We start from the raw sequence: 21,568 nt of genomic DNA on the forward strand, positions 1-21,568 counted from the left end.
AATTGTATGACTTAAATATCATTTACATTTTTCCCTCTTCATTTTTTCTGCCTTCTGTCATGTCTTGCCCAATCCAAAGATTTTGAAATCTCTAAACTTTACACATTTGCTACGTAAGATAAATACCCAACGAACTTAATGTTTGTTGACTATGGTAAAAACCTAGATATATTTATAATATACTTCATACTCCACATAGGGCAGTTACAGTATGCCAGCATGAATCAATGCCTTGCCCTTGATGGTAATAATGGGAAATTACAATAATATCCCTTATCAATACTTCCTTTGCATTTGTCCACATAGTTGAATCTGTGATTTGCACTATTAACTTGCCCTATCTTACAGCTGACATTTTAAGCTCATTGTGCCACCTGGCTACAAATTTTCAGACCAATCTCAACTGGCAATTATAGGACTATTTTAGGATTAATTTACTGAAATATCTAGGAAGGTTGCAAAAATTCTAGTTATTATTATTAGAAGCAACTGAGAATGTACAATAGCTAATTCTGTCTAGATCCCATTCATTCTTTATGAAGCTTCTTTGTTTTATCTCACTTCTATTATCCAACTTGATATATGACTATTTTATAATAGCAATCTTCACTAGAATATCCAGGTCTCATCCATTTATCGTTCCAATTGTTTCCTTGTTATGTATGTTGAAATTAATCTATTTTTTTTAAACAAGTAAATCTACTTCTAGATATCAATATACAGGTAGTCCTCATTTAGCAACCACAATTGGGACTGGAAATACAGTCATTAAGCAAAGCAGTTGCTAAGTGAAACAGCAACTATGCTTATGATCTTACTTCAGCTTTCCTTTGCTTTACAGACCTGCAAAGGTTGTAAATGCGAGGATTGGTCATAAAGTTACTTTTTCATCACCGTAGTAACTGGGAATGGTCGTTAAACAAAGTGGTTGCTAAACAAGGACTACCTGTATCAGAGGATTCAAACTACTGAGGCTTTTTTCTGCAGTCCACTTATAGGCACTGAGGATGATGCTAAGTCAGGACAGGGCATTAGGTGCCATACAGAAACATAAGCTAGGCCATGGAAAGGCTTCAGGAAGAGGAGCAGCATGCTAGTGGTGGAGCAGTCTCCCCGTTGGCCTGACTCAGTAGGTCTCCCAGCAACAGTGAGGCTTTGTTGCCCAGACCACACAGTTGGTACCCTGAAGCCTCTCACACCAGCAGCATCAAACTCCAGGATCCCCAGCTGTTCTGGTAGCTTCTGCAACACCAGGCTTTCCAGGCAGAGGCATGTGGAGAAGGAAGGCAAGCTGGGAAGCCGGAGCTACCCAAGGGAAAGAGGAGGGTTGGACCTGGCCACCCTGACATAAAGCTCTCTCCGCTCTCAGGGACTGGGAAAGATGGTGAGCCAGCAAGCGAGCTCTCTCTACTAAGCAAAGGAAGGAAGGACTCTGACAGCTGAGGATGCAGAACAGATAAGGAAAGCAAACAAGAAAAAGACGAAAGGAAAGAAAGATCTCTCTGCTGGAGCAAGAGACAGAAGAGAAAGGTACTCAGATTTGGGCAGCTCTTAATGGGATGGGTTTCCTAGATAACCTAAATATGATATTGAAAAAGATTACAGATCAACTGTATAATAAAATCCAACAGTGATGTTCTGGTTAATGAAATATGCTCCCAGCTTAGTGGCCAAAGTAAAATGTCTGTTTCGCAGCTCTATTTTGCAATACAGTTTTTTTTATTATTACATTAAATGAGATATTTAATAGAATACCATGATACTCTTAGTTTTCAACTTACTAGAGACTTTCATACACATCAAACATGATATAAAATGTATATTATATACATGATATTATGATATGTAATATCATGGGTATAGAGAAAGGTAAAAAGATTGTTCAACTAAATTGTTATCTCAAGAAAGATGTACATTTTCAAAACTACCTGCTTAGCTTGTTGCCTTAAATCATTCCCAACCTCTTCAGGGTCAACCTTCTTCCACTCAGCTGCAATGCTTCTAAAGACATCGGCATTGTCACTGAAGGCCCGGAGCAGCCGATCATCAGAACAAAAGTGTGCAAGGATTCTTAACTCGAGCTGAGAGTAATCAGCAGCCAAGATCAAGCCACCTATAGTCAATCACACAAAACAATTACTGATTTCCTTTAAATCACAAACAAGGGCTTCTTTCTCTTAATTACTGATCTTTCAAGTGAAAGATACATGGAGATGGGATAACTTCCTGCTTCAGTTTCAAGAGGTTGAATATAGTTGATATTTGATATATTGTAATGATCCAGTAAAATACAATTCAGAAAAAGTTAAGTATCGTATGTTTATATTTTTCTCCCAAAATGAAATTTAGATTTTTATCCCGCCTTTTTATATATATATGACTCAAGGCAGCAAACATACCTAATTCTCCTGCCTCCTATTTGCCCCACAAAAACAACCCTGTTAGGTGGGTTGGGCTGAGAGTGAGTGACTGGCCCAAACTCACCCAGCCAGCTTTTTTGCCTAAGACAGGCCTAGAACATTCCTGATAAAAGGAATGGGCACCTATTTTATAGAAAAATACTTGATGCAAGTTATGTGTAATGGCAACATTCTGTCGTGGAATTTTAAGTACATATTGAAATATTATTAAAATCATGGATGGATGCAATGCCTTTCTATGAATGTACAAAAAACAATATAATGCAATTGCCAGTGAAATTACATTCCCTCTTTTCTAATGTTGAAGTGGAAGGGCAGTTAAAGTCTGATAGAGATGGAAGGTTTTCAAGGAAGGCAATGTGTGTTTGAGAATAATATGTAAATTAATCTGAATGGAACAGAAAGGAGGTTCAGTGATTCAAGCAGAATTACTATTCATAGTGGTTTTAATCCTTGATTCTAGTTTAGAGAGAGACTACAGGAAACCTGTAACTATAACATGTCTGAATTTATTAAATCATATGGAGTTTAGCATCTTATTCAAGCTAATCATCAAGAAGAGCCAACTAGAAATTGTAACTATGCCAAAAGAGGTGCCCATTTGAGAGTGCCCATCCAGCCAAATTTCTGTTGGCTACATCAAAAGGTCTTGGGGAATCATCCCTTGGAATTCTGTTCATGGGGAAATCAGACTTCCCCAGAGAGAATGAGCTGGAGGTAACTCGGCTAACTGGTAGCCTAAACTAATGATTTGTATGCCCCAGTTAGCTAACATTGGATGAGAAACTTTGGGGGAGGGGCACTATAGTAAACAGTCTTTCAAGCAGCAAAATGGCTTGTCGTGTACCTCTAGTGAGTACAGTGAAAGTTCTAGTTGTGTTGATGGTGAGGATGTAAAGATACTTACAAAAAAGGGCTTCTTTATATGAATGTCCAAAGATACTTTGGATAAGAAGGTAACATCAGGTCAGAACACCCTCCAGAAAAAAAAAAAAGCATGATGGATGGGTCAACGTACAGTTCGAAGTTTGCCTGCCTTCTGGTTGATGTGACTGTTACTACGAATACTACTGTGAAGCACAGGAGGCTCATGTCAGCTCATAGCCAAGGACATGGACAGCCTTGAAAGCAGCCTGCAGAAGACTACAGAAAGTTCTGCTCTGGGCTGGAGCTTTATTGACCGGTACAAGTTCATTAGGCCTTTTAGGAATTTCTTCATTAATGGGTAAGAAAAAAACATCCTTCATGGTTATTCTAAAGGAGGCCAATCCTACTACATGTAGACCTCGTTTAACGAGCACTTGTTCAGCAACTGTTCAAAGTTACAACAGCACTGAATGAAAAGACATATGACTGATCCTCATAGTTGTGGCTGTCACAGCATCCCTGCAGCCACATGATTGTGATTCAGGTGTTTGGCAACCAGCTTGCAATTACAACAGTTGCAGTGTCCTGTGGTTACATGATCACCATTTGCAACCTTCACTGCTGGCTTCCAATTAGGAATGGGGAAGCTGGCAGGAGATTGCAAATGGAGATCATGAGATGTTGCACTTAATGACCACGAAGGATTCACTTAATGACAGCAACTGGAACTGCTGCCATAAGTTGGTGCAGTCATGTGACATCATGCTTTATGACGGTGTCATTTAGTGATGGAGTTGCTGGTCCCAATTATCATTGTTAAGCCAGGACTACCTGTAGATGGATCATTATCAGGAAGAGATTATATATGATGATTATTTGTAATGCAATGAGTAAGACAGACTGAGATTTTGTACATGCTTGTTCGTGGGCATAATGGACTGCTTCAAATTGTCCATTCTGTGCTACTCTGACCTTTAGTATCTGCTGGAATACATGAAGTCCTGTAGCTCTCAAATTGTCAAAAGTTCCAGGTAATTTATATATCCAGGCTTTCTTGAGGAGTCTAAATGGAAGGGAAGACTGCTATAGGTGGAGACAGTCCTTTAGGAATTGACCTTTAGCCCTTTAGAGTTTGAATGGACATTCTTTGAATGCTTTGAATTTTGCCAATTTGTAACCAGTGCAGCTCTGTAAGATAGGTGTAGTATGATCCTCTATGTGAATGCCCACCAGGTTTTTCAGGGCTGCATCTTTAAAAGTTAACACTTTTAAAGATTATCTAGTCTAGATGGAACTAAGGCAAGTGTCACCATAGCTGCATGTGACCTCATCAGGAAAGGATACAGTTGGTCCACCAACTTAAACTACACAGAAGCATTTCTAGCTATAGACATCTGTGTAAAGCTAAGACTGGAAACTATGAACCTGATTCTTCATGTAAAGTACTATCTCATCCAAAATAGGCTACATTCTGATTCCAGTATCTGTCTCCAGACAAATCAAATCTCAGTAGATTAGCCCTTCATCCAAAGAGTGACAGCACAATGTCATTGCTGGAATAATATTCTTGCATTACTCTATACATCCTCTGCTTTTTAGTAATAGTCCCTAGACAGTTAGAGTTTGCCAACATTATGGCCAGAGAAATGCAAGCTATAATCTTCCCACTCTATTACCTCCAGTTGCATTTCTTCCTTTATCAAATGGTGAGGTCAATAAAACAATTTTAAGGCATTACCTGGAAACGATACAAAGGCATGTCTCATGCTAACAGAAAATAATATTTTCTTCCTGTTTGATATTTCTTCAGTTAGAATCTTAGGTCCACATGGTAATGAAGAATGTTTTCCACGTCTGTAAAATATATATATATATTTTAAATTAAAACCTGGCATATTACTTATTTCTATGATTCACTAATTAAACAAACTAAATGGAACTAAATCCAATATGTGTAGTGAATAAATGCAAAATATATTTGCTGCTTAATACCATTAATGTTAAAAACAGCAGTGGCAAATCTTTTCAGTTTCGGGGAATATTTTTTGCCTTCCCTGGGAGCCATAGCCCTATGGGGCATATTGTATCATTTCTTTAGAGTGGATGAAGCGGAAATTTTCACTCCAGTTTTCTTTGGCTTCAGGGAAATTTAAGGGATCAAACAAGTGCCTCCCCAAATTTATGGGGATTTTTAAGGAATTTCTAATGGGTGTTATTAGCCAGGGCTTTCCTCCAACTCCTTGTCTTTCAAGGGGGAGGGGGGCATCCAAAACTAGAGGCAAGTAGAGAGTCCTTGCAAGCCTTGTTTCCTGGTTCATGGTGTCACAGCTTCAACTGGAGGGCTGGTGTCATCAGAGGTCTATCCATGAAGCTTCGCTTCCCTTCCCAGAGGCTCTCACATACTGGGCTTCTGTGACACACCAAAAGCCTTGTGGCACTCCTTAACTGACTTCCAACCCTTCCAGATCCAACTGAACTTCAACAGCAATTGGTTGTTCCTTCTTCTGCGTCCCTAGTGACCAACCTTGTTGAAAAGGCAGTCAAGAGCTTCTACTCTAAGCTCCTCACCCTCTTGTCAGTATTTTCGGATCTCCAGCTCTCATTACCACTACTGCTCCAGATCATCTTTTCTGGACTACAGAAACTGTCTTACATTGGCTAATCAATCAAACCAATTCATCTATTAGTCTAAGGATTACTGTTTTTAAAAGTTGAAATATCTCCACATCTTTTCATCTTCCACTGTGCATCAATGCATCTGCCCACAGTGCTGATTCCAGCCTTTTTCAGCTCCTTTAGACCAGTCACTATCTCTCAGCTGAATTGTACTAGGGTGAGGTTCTAATAAAAAAGTAAGATAAGTAAAGTAAAAGTAAGGTACTATATTTTTTTACCTGCTTCGTAGAATATGCTGCTGTTTTTGGAAAGGTGGGCTCTCTTCAACCATTGTTGGCATTTCAATCTCAAAGTCTTTAGGTACATTCTGTATATTGGGTTCTCTGAAGCTTATGCGACCTGCAAACAAACATGGGCAAAGCTAAATGTAGGCAGATGCACGGAAGATGAAGGATGGAGTCATGGTTGAGTCAGACATCAGAAACACAAAAAGGTGGGTCTGTGATGGACATGTGGATTGCGTGCTTGTGCAGTGCAAAGACTGTAGACATCATGCATTATCTAGACATGCTGCTACATAAAGCTGAGGAAGAGGCAGCAGTTAGAAAGTGTAGTCAGCCAGTTCTTGAATACAAATTTAGGCTGTTAGACAGCAATCTGAAGGCCAAGAGTGTCAAGATGTGTTCAGAAATGCTACCTGTTTCACATACAGGACCACCTAGACAGGCAGAGTTCAGAAATCTCATGTATGGATAGGATGTGACAGGAGTTTAGTTTTGTTGGACACTAAAGAACCTTTGGAGACAAGTCAAGCCTATACAAGAAAGAAGGGCTCCTCTTGAACCAAAATGGTTCAAAGGGCTTCACTTGAACTGGGTTGGAGGCTGGGGATTCCTTTAAAACTTTCAGGGCAAGAGGTGGTGGTTTTCTTTATTTTTAAACTTTTACATGCTTATTTTAGAGACCATGCTACAGTTTTCATATATTTCTTACCTCAAAATGGCAGAAAACGATGCTATCATGCAACCAAAATGGGGTATAGTCAACAAATAATTGTTAAATTTGCTAAGATAATAAGTTGCTACCTGTAGCACTTTGAAATTGAGAAACAGGATAAATCCTTTCCATTCCTAGGACAGGGCTGAAAAGTTTCTCCCTCTGTAGTGGAAATATCACTTTGGTTATTGCATTAGTGATCTTTCTCCATTCTAAAATCAGGCCAGGTAAAGGGTGCAATTTCTTCAATTTTTCTAAAACATCCTATAGAAATAAATAATGAGACAAGCCAGTTAACTGTTTTTGTGTTTACAAGATTGTTATTTGATTTCACTACCATTTAATTGGGACAATCATTGGAATACTCTCTTCCCTAATTGCCTACTTTTCTGTTTCCAGATAGGGGTGAGCTAATGCACATTCTTTATTTGTACTTTTTTTTACCAAGGACTCCTGAGCAAACCTAGCAATTAGGATTAAAATTTTGTGTTTTTATTTACTACCAAGTGATAAAAATGCCTTTTCTTGATTAGTAAGTGGTAAGAGTAAATTATACTCTTCTCTCATGGAGGGCCATTATTCCCTACTCCCCTCTGCAGAATGCTTTGTGGCTCAGTCAGTCTGTCTGTTCTTTGAGGGAGCTTTCAACATGACAAATCTTTTCCACATTAGATATGTCTCACATGGTGCCCTCCTTGGCAAATACTGTAGATTCTAGAGGAAGATACTGAAGGAGTCACTTCTGAAATCTGTATCATCATAACATCCTCCTTTCTGTAAGCCAAGTGTAGGAAAGATTAAAGGAACTGGCAAAACTTTTAATAGTTAAGTGAGATGCTTACTGAAAGAAGAAAGCATTTCATGTAACAGGATCAGCCTACTGATTAATTAAATTTGGGAAAAATCATGATAGGAAAGTGTGAAAACCATTAGGAAACCCATGATCTAAGAGTTTAGCTTCAGTGGAAATACTAGTCTTATGTAATTTCAGCATTGTAGTCAAACTGGCTAAAATGGTATGAAAGCATGACCTATGGGGGGCGGAAGGGGGTGTTAATGGAACTGCAAAAAGAAGACATTCAAAATGCCTTCAGAAGTTGAAAGTCCACACATCTTAAAGTTGCTGAGGTTGAGAAACACTGAACAGGAAAACGATGAAGAGGATAATCAATCACATTTTCTGTGTCCAGTGGCAAAGGTGCTGGAGACCCAGGTTCAACTCCACCCTCAGCCATGGAAACCCATGGATGACTTTGGGCCAGTGATTTTCCCTGAGTCTATCCTATCTCACAGATTTGCTTCTGTGAGAATAAAATGAAGGGAGATCCCCAAGTAAGCTGCCTTGAGCTCTTGGGAAAGCTTAGAGTTGAAGCTTGAATAATCACTCACATTTTCATTATCAATGGGATTCAGGAGAACACCTCAGGATGAATCTTACCCTTACAAAGATTGGAAGGCTGACATGGACTCCTGTGATGATTGAGAGTATTTATGTATACGGTTCTTGAGCTTTTAAAGTAAAGGATGAAATTAACAATGAATCAAGCACCATATAACTGTAATCCTTTGGAATTTAAATACTGTAGGCAATTGAATTGCTTATGGAAATAAGCTGTTCAGGACTGAGAACTTTGAAATGGGATTCCTCCAGAGGATTTTGAAGAAGCTGACCTTCCAAAAATTCTGGATGATCATGTAAGTCAGAAATTATTAACAAAGCAGATATATAATCCCTGTTTTGGGGTAAAATGATCATTCCAGTTACATCATATAAAAACTATACCTTTGTTGTACTGAACTGTTTGCTCAGCCTGGCTCGATTCCTATTTGCTGTTGTTTTTCTAGTACAACCCAACATTTTCTTGCCTCTTTGCATTTTTAGTTCCCCATCTGATGGCAACTTTTGCTCCAAAAACAATACCTGAAACAGAATACAACATCATGCAACTGCATCCTATCTTAATGCTCAACACAACTTTAAAAAAAAGATTTGTATCTTACATTTCCTCAGTGAGCAGAAAACAGAGTGCCTAATACCCTATCTTCCAGTTTTAATCACCTCATCAACAACTTCTGAGTAGACTGGATGGTTTTCTGCTCTGTCCAAAGTCATCCAGGGAATTTCCATGGCTACGTGTACTCTTGAACTTGGGTCTTCTTAGTCCCAGTCCACTCTAACCATTTCGCTAGCTGTGAAGGCCTTTGGGTCTCTCCCTCCTGTCCCCTCTCCCCACTCTGAAGTGAGACCATGGTTATGCATTAAGTCAAATTACATTGGGATGCAAGGTCTTCTTTCTGGTAAGTAGAGAGGAAACTATGCCACAAATCCCATTACTGGCAAAAGATCATTTTTAAATGTTTGCATCGAATAATTAAAACATGAAATCACAAAAAGAATATAAAATTAGAATATGACCCTTAAATTTTAATTATTAATTAACATGATGCAAACATTCTGATTAAAATTTATTTCTTGTCTGAATTCCGCTTTCAGGTTTAAATAGATTTTTATCACTGAGATGCAAAGAGATATAATACAGAAATAATGGTAAGTTGCTTTCTTAATTTTTGCTGAAAGTTATCATTATGCATTATTGTAAATCTGTTTTAGTTCTACAATATACAGTGCTTAATACAGCTTATGATGAATCTCTTCACCTTTTAGTTAACTTTGGGATGGCGTCCATGGCTAGCTCCCCAACATATTAAGATCATGCCATTGAAAATGGCTGAATTTCAGCAGTAAGATTTTAGGCTATTTTGGCAAAACAATAAGTGTTTTTATAAAAGACTGGAAAAGTACTTTTATGGACTTTTTGGCTGAAAATGGATAAAAATGAACTCGTGATTTCTGGGTTTGCTGATTAAAAGGGGATGAATATGGGAAGAAGGGAACATATAGTTCTAAAGGGGGAGAAATGATAAAAATGTGTAACTTATGTAAAGATTGGAAGTTGCTTCCTTTTCTTTTTTCTCTGTTTCTAGCACTTCTTCTTTTTTCACTTTTCTTTTATACGTTTGTTCTTGTTTATTTTTTAATTATGTAAAAACTTTCAATAAAAGTTATATTTAAAAAAATTTAGGCTATTTTGGGAAGTTTTAAAGAGTAGAAATTGAGTGATTTGCCTCCCAGAGGCCTCCCACTATCATTCTTCAAATATCCCCAAAACTGGGCTGAAAAGCTCAACCACACACACTCTTCCTGGAGATATCAGAATGTAACTTGGTGTCCTTCCATGACCCTTCAAAATATCAAGAGATGGTGTCATGAGCACTGATGGTGAGCAGGAGGGGGCCTCTATCCAGGGAGGAAAACGCATGAGTAGTAGCGAGAATTTGAGCTGTCATTCAAAGAGACACAGAACAGACCCGCCTTGACTTTTGGGGTTTATCTGTATGGGTTTTCTCAAGCTTCTTCAGTTTGTTAGGATTTTCTGTCTAATGTAGCTGTAATAAAACACTAGAGACCTATTCCTCATCTCGGCGTGGTTCCTGCTTGTTAGGACAGATGGCGTTGCAATCTGTTCTGAAATGATATTGAGGTCCTGTGTCAAGAGTTTTAAGGAATCAATAGTTTTAAACATATTTTTAGAGGAGTTTTAATTTTAATTATTAAGTTTTAGGCTTTAAATATTGTTTAAATAAACTACATCTCTGATTTAGTACTGTTTTTAAAATGCAGAATATGAATTTAACAAGAATAAGAGCAATAATAGGGGTGAGATCAGATAGCAAAAAGCATTTTGGAAACATTGCGGGCACCAGACCAAAATCATGGCTGTGTTAAGTCATAAAATAAAAGAGCATTGATTCTCTGAATATGCCTGAATATGAAAGAGAAGCAGAGCAATGAAATAAATCAGCAAAGGACAAATGTGCTCTGTAGTGGCAGAAGTACTGACTAATCATTTTGAGGCAACATGAACTGGGTACCCACACCAAGGAGAATCCAAGAAGGCTCCCCAAGAATGGGGAGATGAATCTGTTTTTTAAAAAAATTACTGAATGTTTGTTTCACTATTTAAATATTTAGCTACGATTACAGTACTGTAAATGAATGAACTCTCCAATAGAAGAGAATATACATATAGCTCAGGGTTGAACTGTGGAGTCCTTGGTGCTCTCTGAGCTTGGTGGTTTGCTTGCAGGCATTTCATTACCCGGCTAGGTGACATCATCAGTGCGAGTGAGTGTGGGGTTTGAATGAACTCTTCTACTTGGAATGCTTATATTTTTAATGACATAGTCTATGGAATGATGAATTAAGAGGAACAAAGGGGATGGGCATATGCCAACACTGGTAATAAATTTGGTGTCAAGAAATTAAGTTTATAATAATAAGAAATTACAAGCTACAGAAGCATTCCATGAAGTATTTATTAAAAAGTTGCATTAGATTGTGATTTTCCACCCCATTTTGCAGAGGCATTATTCACAGGCACAAGTTACACATGTGAGGTCAGTGCAAATGAATAATTTGCATGTTGCTATCTCACTCTGTCATCAAATTTTTACAGTGACCTGCTAGAGTGGCTTGATCACCTCTTCTTTACTCCATCCAACTCTGTAATTCTCTGGATAGCAGACTTATATTTGATATGTAACATATACTTCTAATCATTTCAGGCCAGTAACATTTGTTCTAAATTTGATACTGCAAAATGGATAGAAAAATTTGAGCAAACATTTTAAAATAATTTAAAAACTAATATTGAGAAAACATTTTCTTCAAAACCAATTAGAGTCTTTACTAGTTGAACAAAGGTGACAAACGTCTTCCAATCAAAATTTCTTTGATGATTTCTGGATCAAAGCATAATTTGTTGACACAAGTTCATCATAATACCTCAGCAACATCATCAGGACAGGTCAAGGAGAAACTGTGACCGGCCAGCTGGTATATCCGGTTCTCAATCTCATTCAATTTTGCTTCCATAACATGCTTCTGGGCCTCACACTCAACTGTGCTAAAACCCATACCATTGAGCTCCAACAAGGCCAAGCAGTACTGATTTGGCATCTCCACTTTATGAAAAATATCTATAATAATGACAAATGAAGCAAAACACAATTTTAGTTTCATTTGCAAAATATATTATGACTGACATTTCAGGACATTTGAATGAAAGCTGCTACTTGCTCTTATTTTCCTCCTGCCTCCCCAACCAACTTATCCTCAATCATATATTCCGCAGAATATGTGTACAGTGCAGAATGATGAGCTTATGTTCCAAATAATGGAAAGCTAACACATTATTACAATCTCAAAAAAATAAACAAGTAGTCAGGAAATAAACCAGAAAGTTAAAAGCTAATAAATAAGAAGGTCTGGATCTACACTGACCCTAAAGAACATTTGGTATTAAGTGCTGTGTCACCCAATTCATTTTTTTTTCATTTTCTGTTGATGCTTATGGTGTTCTGATGCAAAAAAGTGGATGTCTGAAACCATTACATCCCTGGGCAAGCATGTTTGGCCATCAGTGCAGCTTCTAATCATAGCAAAATATAATATTTTCACACAACGGTCTACAACATTTACACATATCATTTTGAAGCTGAGGTTGGATTTTAACAATTTAAAATTTTATATGCCCTTCATTACATGGTACTGTCAATCCTGTAGCCTTTTTACCTTGCAAGTTATCCTTATCCAATAAAACATGGAGTTCTTCCATGATATGGAAGACAAGAACAGACTCTACAGATGCCCTGTAACGTCCAGAATGATTTGCACTGGCACTGAGACCCAGGCTCTGATTTCCCTGGCCTGCTCCAGTTTTGTCTAGCAAGAATAAATCCTGAGGAAGGAAATTGGCAACCATATTGTGAAGGGAATCTTCTTTAGATTCAGGGTCCAATAACCAGCATGCCACCTAGAATAAGAAAAATGTACAGTATTCACAAGATAAAATGGAAAAATGACATTTTTCACAAAAACACAACATAGTCAAGAACAAGAGTATTTGCAAAAATGTTGACACGTGTGTCCTACTTCAGGAGCCAGATTTATAGGATACACTGATTTCCAGAATTCATTGGTGGAAGCATGGATTTCAATGGTCACTCTGTTTCACTGGTCTTGGAACTCAGCAGCTATTCTATGCTAATAACACAGCAGGCCACATAATTCATCTTTTAAATAAGGGTGGCACCTAATCCTCATTTATTCATTTGTTAATCTTGTGACTAGGGTGCCACATGGGTGGCCATATTGCTGACACCTGATAATGCTGTGAAGTGCCTAAATAGTATCTGAATGGTATTAGATTGCAGAGCTAGGATGTGTAAGGGAGATGTAGGCAGATATATTACATTTGTGATGGGCTGAGGGAGGTACAGTGCAAGGCACAAGCTATTACAGGGGAAGGAAAATTGACAGTTTGGTACCAATCTCCACTTCTATTCCAGTAGCCTCACACCTAGATCCTGGTACTTGGCTCATTTGTCTTCAAGCTCCTGATGATAAGCACCCAGTCTGTTTGCAATAAGGTTGTGTAAATCCATGACCTGATTGTGGATGAGCATGAGGAATGGACATCCATTACTATGACCTGGATGGATGAGGGAGGGATATCCTCTCTCAGAGACTTGCCTTCCTGCACTGTGGATCCATTAGAAGTCTCAAAGGCAGGGCTGGGGAGGCAGGGGTGTGTGTTGACACTTGCTTGTGACAAAGGATTCTGGTTTTGAGGGGGTAGGGCATGAATGTCTTTATGTTATATCAGGCCATACAGACAAGTTGGGAGTCCTATTGGTTCCCTGGCTGCTCTGCTGGATTCCTATATGCTGTTTGACCTCATCTCAAGACTGGGGTTGGAGTCTTAGCCTGTTGGTATTGATTTCAACATCCATGTCTTTGCAACTGGGTCAGGCAGAGCGTGGCAGTTCATGGCTTTCAGAGTGATTGACCCAAGTAATCCTGAGTTTAATACATGTAGGCAGCCAATGCTGGACCTCCAACTTTGGAGCAGTTGAGGAATGACCTAGACATGGACAGCATTTCTCTTAGCCTATAACTATGGTGAAATCACTTTCAGATCCAAATGACATTAACTGCCACCTGTGATTTCAGAACACAGTGATTAAGATGATCTTCCTAGGAACCTGATGGATCTGGATGGCTTCTTGCAGATGCTTGGAGATTTCCCCAGCAATACTGCAGGCAGTTTGGCTGACTGCCTGGTTAGCCATTGGCAATGAGAGGTGAACCAGGCACTAGATGTTCTGTCAATTCAGGGTACAGTATTATTATGGGAGTGTATCTGGGAATGTGCATGTCAACTTCTTCATTAGGCTTCTCTGATAATTCCTGTCCAAGTCACCTTGGAATTGCATGCTAGGACCTGCATTGATTCTTATATGCAGTTGTAAGAAGTGAGAGCTAGATGGAATCTTGACAGATAACCTAGACCTGTAACAATTATTATAAGAAAACTATGTTGCTCTCTCCTTCCCCCAACATCTTCCTTCCCAGGTTATCCTCTTCCCTCACACATCTTTAGATTATCAGGTTGAGTCCCATTATAGAAATAGAAGGAATTATAAAAAATGAAGTTAGTAAACCTTTGGGTCCTCAAAAAATCCTGCCAAAGAGATGCCACAGGCCTTCAGGAGAGTTTTGTAGTGCTGAATGAATTTGTACACAACAAGTGAAAATGCCCTCTTGGACTCCTGCAGACATAGCTTAAGATGTTGCAATCTTTCTGCTACAGACAGGTCTTGATCCAATGGAGGCTGTGCCAAACTGGAACTTACTTCTAAAAGGACAGGAAATACATACATCAGAGTCCCAAGAAAAACCAAGAAGGGAGAAAGCATGCCAACACGTACTTGGATGTGTTTTGTTATACAGAAGCAGAAATAATTCTTCCCTATTTCTATTGCAAACTGTACCGAAAATATTTCTCTGCCATTTCTACATATACCTATGTATTCCCTATGGCTCCGTATGATTTCTACCTCCTTTTCAGTTTTCTAATGTCCTCCCCACCATCACCTTTTGAACTCTCCTACTATTTCCTACGGTTTTGAAACTCCCAACTCTGAGATTTCCTTTTGTCACCTGCCTCTCAAAGATATTTCCCTCTCTTTGTTTTTGTGTCTATGCTGGGCTTTTTGGCTCAGGCAAACCACCTCCTAATTTCTCTCTAAAAACCCATATAATTTGTTAGCATTCTGTAAATCTTGGTCCACATAAATTAAAAAACAAAGCCTGACTTTTTAAAAAAAACACTAACAACTTTATTTATTTATATTGAATCCCTACAGTACTGTATCACATGTACTACATTTTTGCCTCTTTCGAAGTACACTCTGACAATAAATACATTCTTACCAATTTGGCTTTGAGGGTTCTGCTGCAATGAGATGTAATAAGCATCCTTTCTACCCCAGCACACAGCTAATCCAACTACCAGCAGGTCTTCACAGGCATGAACAGGAAATCCATCATTCTCACAGAGAATTTTCTGAGACATACTTCCTACACAGCAACCACAGACGCATAGAAACAGGCTAAAGTAATTTTAAGCCTTTGCAGTTCCAATCATCCAAACAGTTTATGTAGAAAGCAGCCTTTCCATTTTGGTATTGTTAAATATAAACCACCACTTAAGTTCTGAGCATTCTCATGTACAAAGATGAATTTCAGTAACACTGACAGCATCAAGAAACAGTTTTTTTGCTATGCTAAATATGCTAAACTGTAGTAGCCACCTTCATCTCTGTCCTGCTTGATTAACTTCAGTAAATTCTAGCAGTACTGTATAGCGGTATAGGAAGATGTTTGGCATGTTTTAACTCAGCAGCATAGTTGCCATGATGTGGCACCACAAGACCATTAACAGCACAGCAATGTCATAAAAATAGGTAGAGATATAAAAGTAGCTGCAGGCCATAAATTCAGCAGAGCAACCACCTTGCCATATGAATCTTCTTCTCCCTCAGTTAACTTCTTTATAATTGTGTTGTTGAGTCCCTGGATTTGTTTTTTTCTGTTCCTCCCCACACCAGCTGTATTTATTATATTGGGTTTAAATCTATTTTAATTAATAAATCCAGGTACACTAAAGTATGCACAAACAGACATACACATTCATTTGTATAAATGAATACAAAAGGAACTAAAAACAAGAACAAGGTAGGGAAAACATGTCTGCAATTCTTTAGAGTTTCAGATCCTTCCATCCACCCCTACTCTGGGTTACACTTCTGAGAATGAGGAGGAAATGGGCTTAAAATGGAAGAGTCAGCAATATTCTGAGCTGTTGCCCAGCCATATGTCTCTCTTTGAAAAGCATTGGGGATTTGGTGGAGGGGGGCAATTTATTTTTCTCTGTAGCCGGTGGTCTGATCTAGCCAATTTTTGAATTCAATTTTTCCTTTGGCAGCTTTCATTCCAAATTTGGTCCTATTCTGTTTTGCTTTCAGAGAATTATGATGATGGACAGAATCCTGGCCACACTTACATAATTTCTTTTGAACATTCTAATTGGTTGGAAAGAACAGAAATTAAATTATAATAACCCCAATACAGTCTCTTCCTAGCTTAGCTAGGTGTAACTTTTGTCCTTTTTTTGATTTAACTTATGTTAACACTGAAAAGTCTTCATCTCTGAAGTCTTTCTTAAATAAAATAATTGTGATGGAGCATAGTACCAAACTATAAATTCAATAGGTTGCCACTAGCAGATATATTTATGGTATCTTAAGTATTCATAAATTTTACTTCCATACAATACTTCCATACTTCCATTAAAACAAATATTTTATGTGTGTGGTTTATAGTATTAAAAGAGCCACGTGTTTTAGAAGCATTGCAGTAATAAACATTCATCTAACTGGACTCACATATGTATGAGGGGTATGAATCTAGTTTGATTTTGATCCAATAAAATATAGTGTAATTTGATAGAAATATAGCATGTTTGTTACTGACATTTGGTTGATAAGTGGCATTAGTCTATATGAAAATGGAAGCAAAATATACAATGTGTGTGCTCATGCATGCGTGTGCAAGTGCACTGTGTACGAATAAAGCATACTGTGTTAAATTTATTCTATATATGGAAATTACTGCTTTACTGCTTGCAGGACTATCAATTTTTGGTTGATGTTTATATGAAATACATCTCAATTATCAGTTACCCATAATTAAATTGGCACTAAGCCAGGACTTCCTCATCTTACACATCTGTACACTCTTGCATAGCAATAAAAGCTCTGAATTTGTTTCCTTCCAAACTTCTAATTGAACTGTCTAATGAATCTGTAAATGGTTGCTTCTTTAAAAATTGACTAGTTACCACATTAATGCAAATTTGAAAGCATTCATCTCTAAGCTACCTAAAACACAGCAGACGAACTCACCTTGCTTGAATTTTGCACCAATAGCTGATCTGTGGGACATGGGGCTTTTTATCTTTTCACAAGCCACAGAGATAGAAAATTTATTTTTTGTTTTCCATTCTTTAATGAAAGTTTGGAAGAGAGTCTTATCATTTGCCACATCAATTATTGAGAAATTATCAGCACTGCAAGATGGTAGAGGAACTTTATCTTGAGATAACTGGAGTGAAAAATCTTCACTTATCACTGAATTATCCTCAAGAGGAAGCTCAATACGTTCTGAATTTTCTGGTTTATGTTGTAGCTCTTGTCCCTGTATGTGTAAATCAGATTTATCCATCTGTAAGACCTGAAGATATGGAACTTTATCTGTAGAGCTCACATTTTTTGTTTTTGTCACAATGGGTATTTCTTTGCATTGTGAAGTAGACTCCATGACATTCAGTGCTGAAAGAGGCATTTTGTTCCCATCTGTCCAAGAAACACAACTTCCATTTTTGTTCTTTTGATCATCCTTCCTTCTGGTTACAGAATTTCTGCTAAAATCTTTGCACAAATATAATTCACATTGACCAGGACAAAAGGCAGGACTGCTTGAATCTTTAGTATTCCTAGAGAACACAAAACTCAGTTTGTTTTTTGGCCCCATTTCATATTTATCATTGGAGGGGCTTAACCAGTTGTCTAAAGCTTCTTGCATTCCTGGACTCAAATCAAGTAAATTATCAAATTTGTTCATTTGGTTATCATTTTTTTCTACAAAATCTTTCTGTGGAATTTCACTTACTACATTCTTTTCACTTCTTTTTAGTCTAACACTTGCTGTCTTATTCAGATTTTTAATCTTGCTAAGAATGTTTCTACGAAAAGGAGGTAAACTTTTACCATTTGATTTTTCTGCTTCATGTAAAGAACTAGTATCTGACATTATAGAATTACACCCTGTTGACAATTTTTGGTTTATAGTGTCATTTGATACAACCTCATTCAGTCTTGTTTTCAATTCACCCAGGATGTCATATTCTGAAGTACCTCTGAACAAAGGAGGGATAGCCAGCGGCTGTGGAATTGTCTCCATGATCATTTCATCATTATCACCATCCTGGGAGTCACCTATGCGGCTAAAGTCTCCATCAAACAATAAACTATCACTTCCATTCAGATTTGTTTCATTTATATCCACAGTGGGTGGGTACTGGCCGAGAGAAAAGGAAATACTATTTGGAAGAACAGTGAGCTGCTGTTCTGTTAAGTTTGGAGTTTGATAGTGCTTTAAGAAGCTGTCCAACTGGGTATCTCGGACAGAAAAACAGCTTGTTTCCAAGCAAACTGATGTTCCTGGGTATTTCTCAACAGGCATAATTTGAGACTGTCCCAAATCTGACAATTTACTAAGTAATAATGCTGAATGTGCTCTTCCACACTCTAGTTTATCCTTAACACATGCAGCATTTGTTTCTGAAGTAGTACTATTTATACCAATGCAGGTTTTCTGTGCTAGACTGGTTACCAGTTTTCTGTCTTTGATTTGTGGTTTGTTAGCAGTTTCATCTGCCATCTGCTGTTGTAGCAGTCTATCTGTTTGGGTATCCAGCTGAAAGCTTTCTTCAAATTCTTTGAAGACAAGATCCAAATCAGGAGAACAACCATTTTTAATACATTCAACACTGCTTATAAAACTGCCAGTATGAGTATTCACTTCATCTATATTTGCAGCTTGTAACATCCCATTGGGTTTTGCAATTGTGTTTTTATCTATACATTGCTCAAAATGAATTCCAACCTTTGACTTAAGTCTAGTTGCAATATCGTTTTTTGTGCCTTCTTTCAAGCTTATCTTCATAATCTCTTCAGCACTTTCCGTTGCTTCCCTGGCATCCAACATTGGTTTCACACATGAATTTGTCATATCTCTGTCTAAATTAATTCGTTTCTTGGCACTAGAATATAAGTCAGCATTTCTTGCCTCTGCCTGGATCTCCTCTATCGGAGCCTTATTATCAATCTCTTCTGCTGAATTAGCATCTAGCTGCCTCTTATTTTTTTGTTTAACACACGATGTATTTTTAATTTGCAGACTGACACTTGTGTCTGATAAAGTCCTGTTGTGGCTATTTTTGAGTTTCCAGTGGCCTTCTATAACACTTTCCTTTGTGGAAAATATGTAAGATGTATCCAGTAAGATTGAGGTACTGGGGCTCCATTGCACTCCCCAAACAGCTAAGTCTTGCTTTAAAAGTCTTTTAGCCTCCTCTACAATCAGACGAGCTGCTTCACCTTCGGTTAAACCCTTCATTCCAGACATCCAGATAAAATGGGTATTAAGGCGTTCCTCGGCAGCTTGCTCATCTTCATCTACTGCTTTACGAGTGCTAAAGCAAGGGACACAAGCCAATCTTTTAAAAAAAATTAACTTTCATTTTTAAACATATACTGTATAAGGAATTCATACAATATCTTCTTAGCTTTGACTAATATAAGAAATCTTTATGCAACACTTGTCAGAAGACATGCAGGTACCTCCCTTCAGACCACCTTCCCTATTTTTTATGAATGTAAAATATAATGAAGAAGATAGTCTGGTAGGCAACAAGGGAGGTATCTGGAGGCCTGGTGAACTTGTACCAAGGAACATATGAGAGGAACTTTTGACAAGAAGTCGATTTTATATTAGTGTGCATGTCAGTGTAAAGAGGGAAAAGAGTCGTTGTTATACGAGATGGGTGGTGAATAAATATGATAAATAAATAAATAAGTACTAGAATAAAGCAAGAATGACAGATTAAAGTATTTACAGATTGAATGAATTCAGCAATCAGACATGATCATGACCAGGCACATGCTTTTGGCAAAGCTGCTTAATAAGCGGGACAACAACCAAATGAGAGAAAAGAAGTTGGGGGGAGAGTGCAATTGATACAAACATATTACAGGTAGTTCTCCCTTAATGACCATTCCTTCAGCAACCGTTTGAAGTTATGACAGCACTGAACGAATGGTACTTACACCCAGTCCTCGAAGTTACGGCCGCTGCAGAACCCCTGCGGTCACGTGATCAAAACCTGGGTACTTGGCAGCCTGCCCACATTTACAACAATGTATGCTTCAACTTTCCCCCACCTGCCTATCTCAACCCATCTCTGCCCTTTTGGCCACCCTGCAATCAGCCACCCCTGCTGCCCCCAGCCAACCTTCGCCGTCTTCTTCCTCCAACTGCTGACAAGGCACACCCAGCCTAGCCCTTTGCAAAGCAGCTGCTGACCACGCGAGGCCTTCTTCCTGAGGCTTCATGAGACCTTTCCGAAGCCTTGCAGGAAGGCTGCGTGCAGCCAGCAGCTGCCTCATGAAGGGCCAGTCTGGGTGCTCAGGACAGTGTGGGCATGCAGGGTGGCCAAAAGGGCAGAGATGGGGGAGGCAGGCGGGTGGGGCAGGGCAGGAGAAGTGTGATGTCCTGACCTAACGACCGTAACCAGGACGACTGAAACTGCCATCACTAAGTGGTGCAGTCATGTGATGTTTTGCATAATGACTGCATTGCTTAGTGATGGAAATCCCAGTCCCAATAAGGGTCATTAAGCAAGGACAAGGGTCCCCCGTGTCGGGGAGATGGGCGGTGATAAAAATATGATAACTAAAAAATAAATAAATAAGGACTACCTACAAAATTTTCAAGCTACCACTCCTCGTACAAGACTCAGAAAGTATAGGAACATGGAGTTCAAATAGCTTGTATCAGTGATAATTCATGAACTAAAAGGGTATATACTGTTTTATTTTATATCTACAGGGAATCTAAATTATATACTTGAGTATCACATTGCAATGCTTAAGGGAAAAAAGTGGGAAAACATAAGCTAAATATAGTAAATTTTGACTGAACAAAAAGGGTAACCTTCAGCAATACTGAAATGTTTTCCAACCTTCTGAATGGTGCTGCATTTCTGAAAACAGTTTCCACCTCCTCAAGAGTCCCTTTAGCCACATCAGCTACTGTGATGAAACCAGCATTATAAAGAGCTCTAGCGCACTGTGCGTTTAGTAGAGATATCCGGACAAGATCACAAAGTTCTCTCTGGATTCCAAAGGTAAGGCGACTCTGAAACTGGGACAGCAATTCTTCCATGTTGTGCCATCCCAGCCGGTTACAGAAAATGGTAATCATCCCTGGAATATAAAAATACATATGTTTAAAAACATAAACAGAAGAGGAAGAAGGTTGCATCTGCCATTCCATATTACAGTAGTGAATAATCTGCCTGAAAACTCTCAGATGTCATTAGTTCTCTCACATGAACTAATCTACTCTGTGTTTAAATCAT

General features: G+C 38.4%; 1 protein-coding gene across 1 annotated transcript in view; it reads right to left on the reverse strand.

Moving 5' to 3' along the window:
- POLQ (DNA polymerase theta) overlaps positions 1–21,568 on the reverse strand; it is a 65,271-nt gene that overhangs the window by 9,034 nt on the left and 34,669 nt on the right. Inside the window, exons 15-25 of the mRNA XM_063294612.1 lie at positions 21,170–21,413; positions 17,271–19,621; positions 15,238–15,384; positions 14,466–14,659; positions 12,535–12,775; positions 11,746–11,939; positions 8,683–8,820; positions 6,989–7,163; positions 6,182–6,302; positions 5,026–5,141; positions 1,929–2,113 (exon numbers count right to left, since the gene is read on the reverse strand). Of these exons, the coding sequence (XP_063150682.1) occupies positions 1,929–2,113; positions 5,026–5,141; positions 6,182–6,302; positions 6,989–7,163; positions 8,683–8,820; positions 11,746–11,939; positions 12,535–12,775; positions 14,466–14,659; positions 15,238–15,384; positions 17,271–19,621; positions 21,170–21,413 (4,106 nt within the window). The remainder of the gene's footprint in view (positions 1–1,928; positions 2,114–5,025; positions 5,142–6,181; positions 6,303–6,988; positions 7,164–8,682; positions 8,821–11,745; positions 11,940–12,534; positions 12,776–14,465; positions 14,660–15,237; positions 15,385–17,270; positions 19,622–21,169; positions 21,414–21,568) is intronic.

Source organism: Candoia aspera, chromosome 2 (assembly GCF_035149785.1).
Source record: "Candoia aspera isolate rCanAsp1 chromosome 2, rCanAsp1.hap2, whole genome shotgun sequence".
Taxonomy (NCBI): Eukaryota; Metazoa; Chordata; class Lepidosauria; order Squamata; family Boidae; genus Candoia; species Candoia aspera.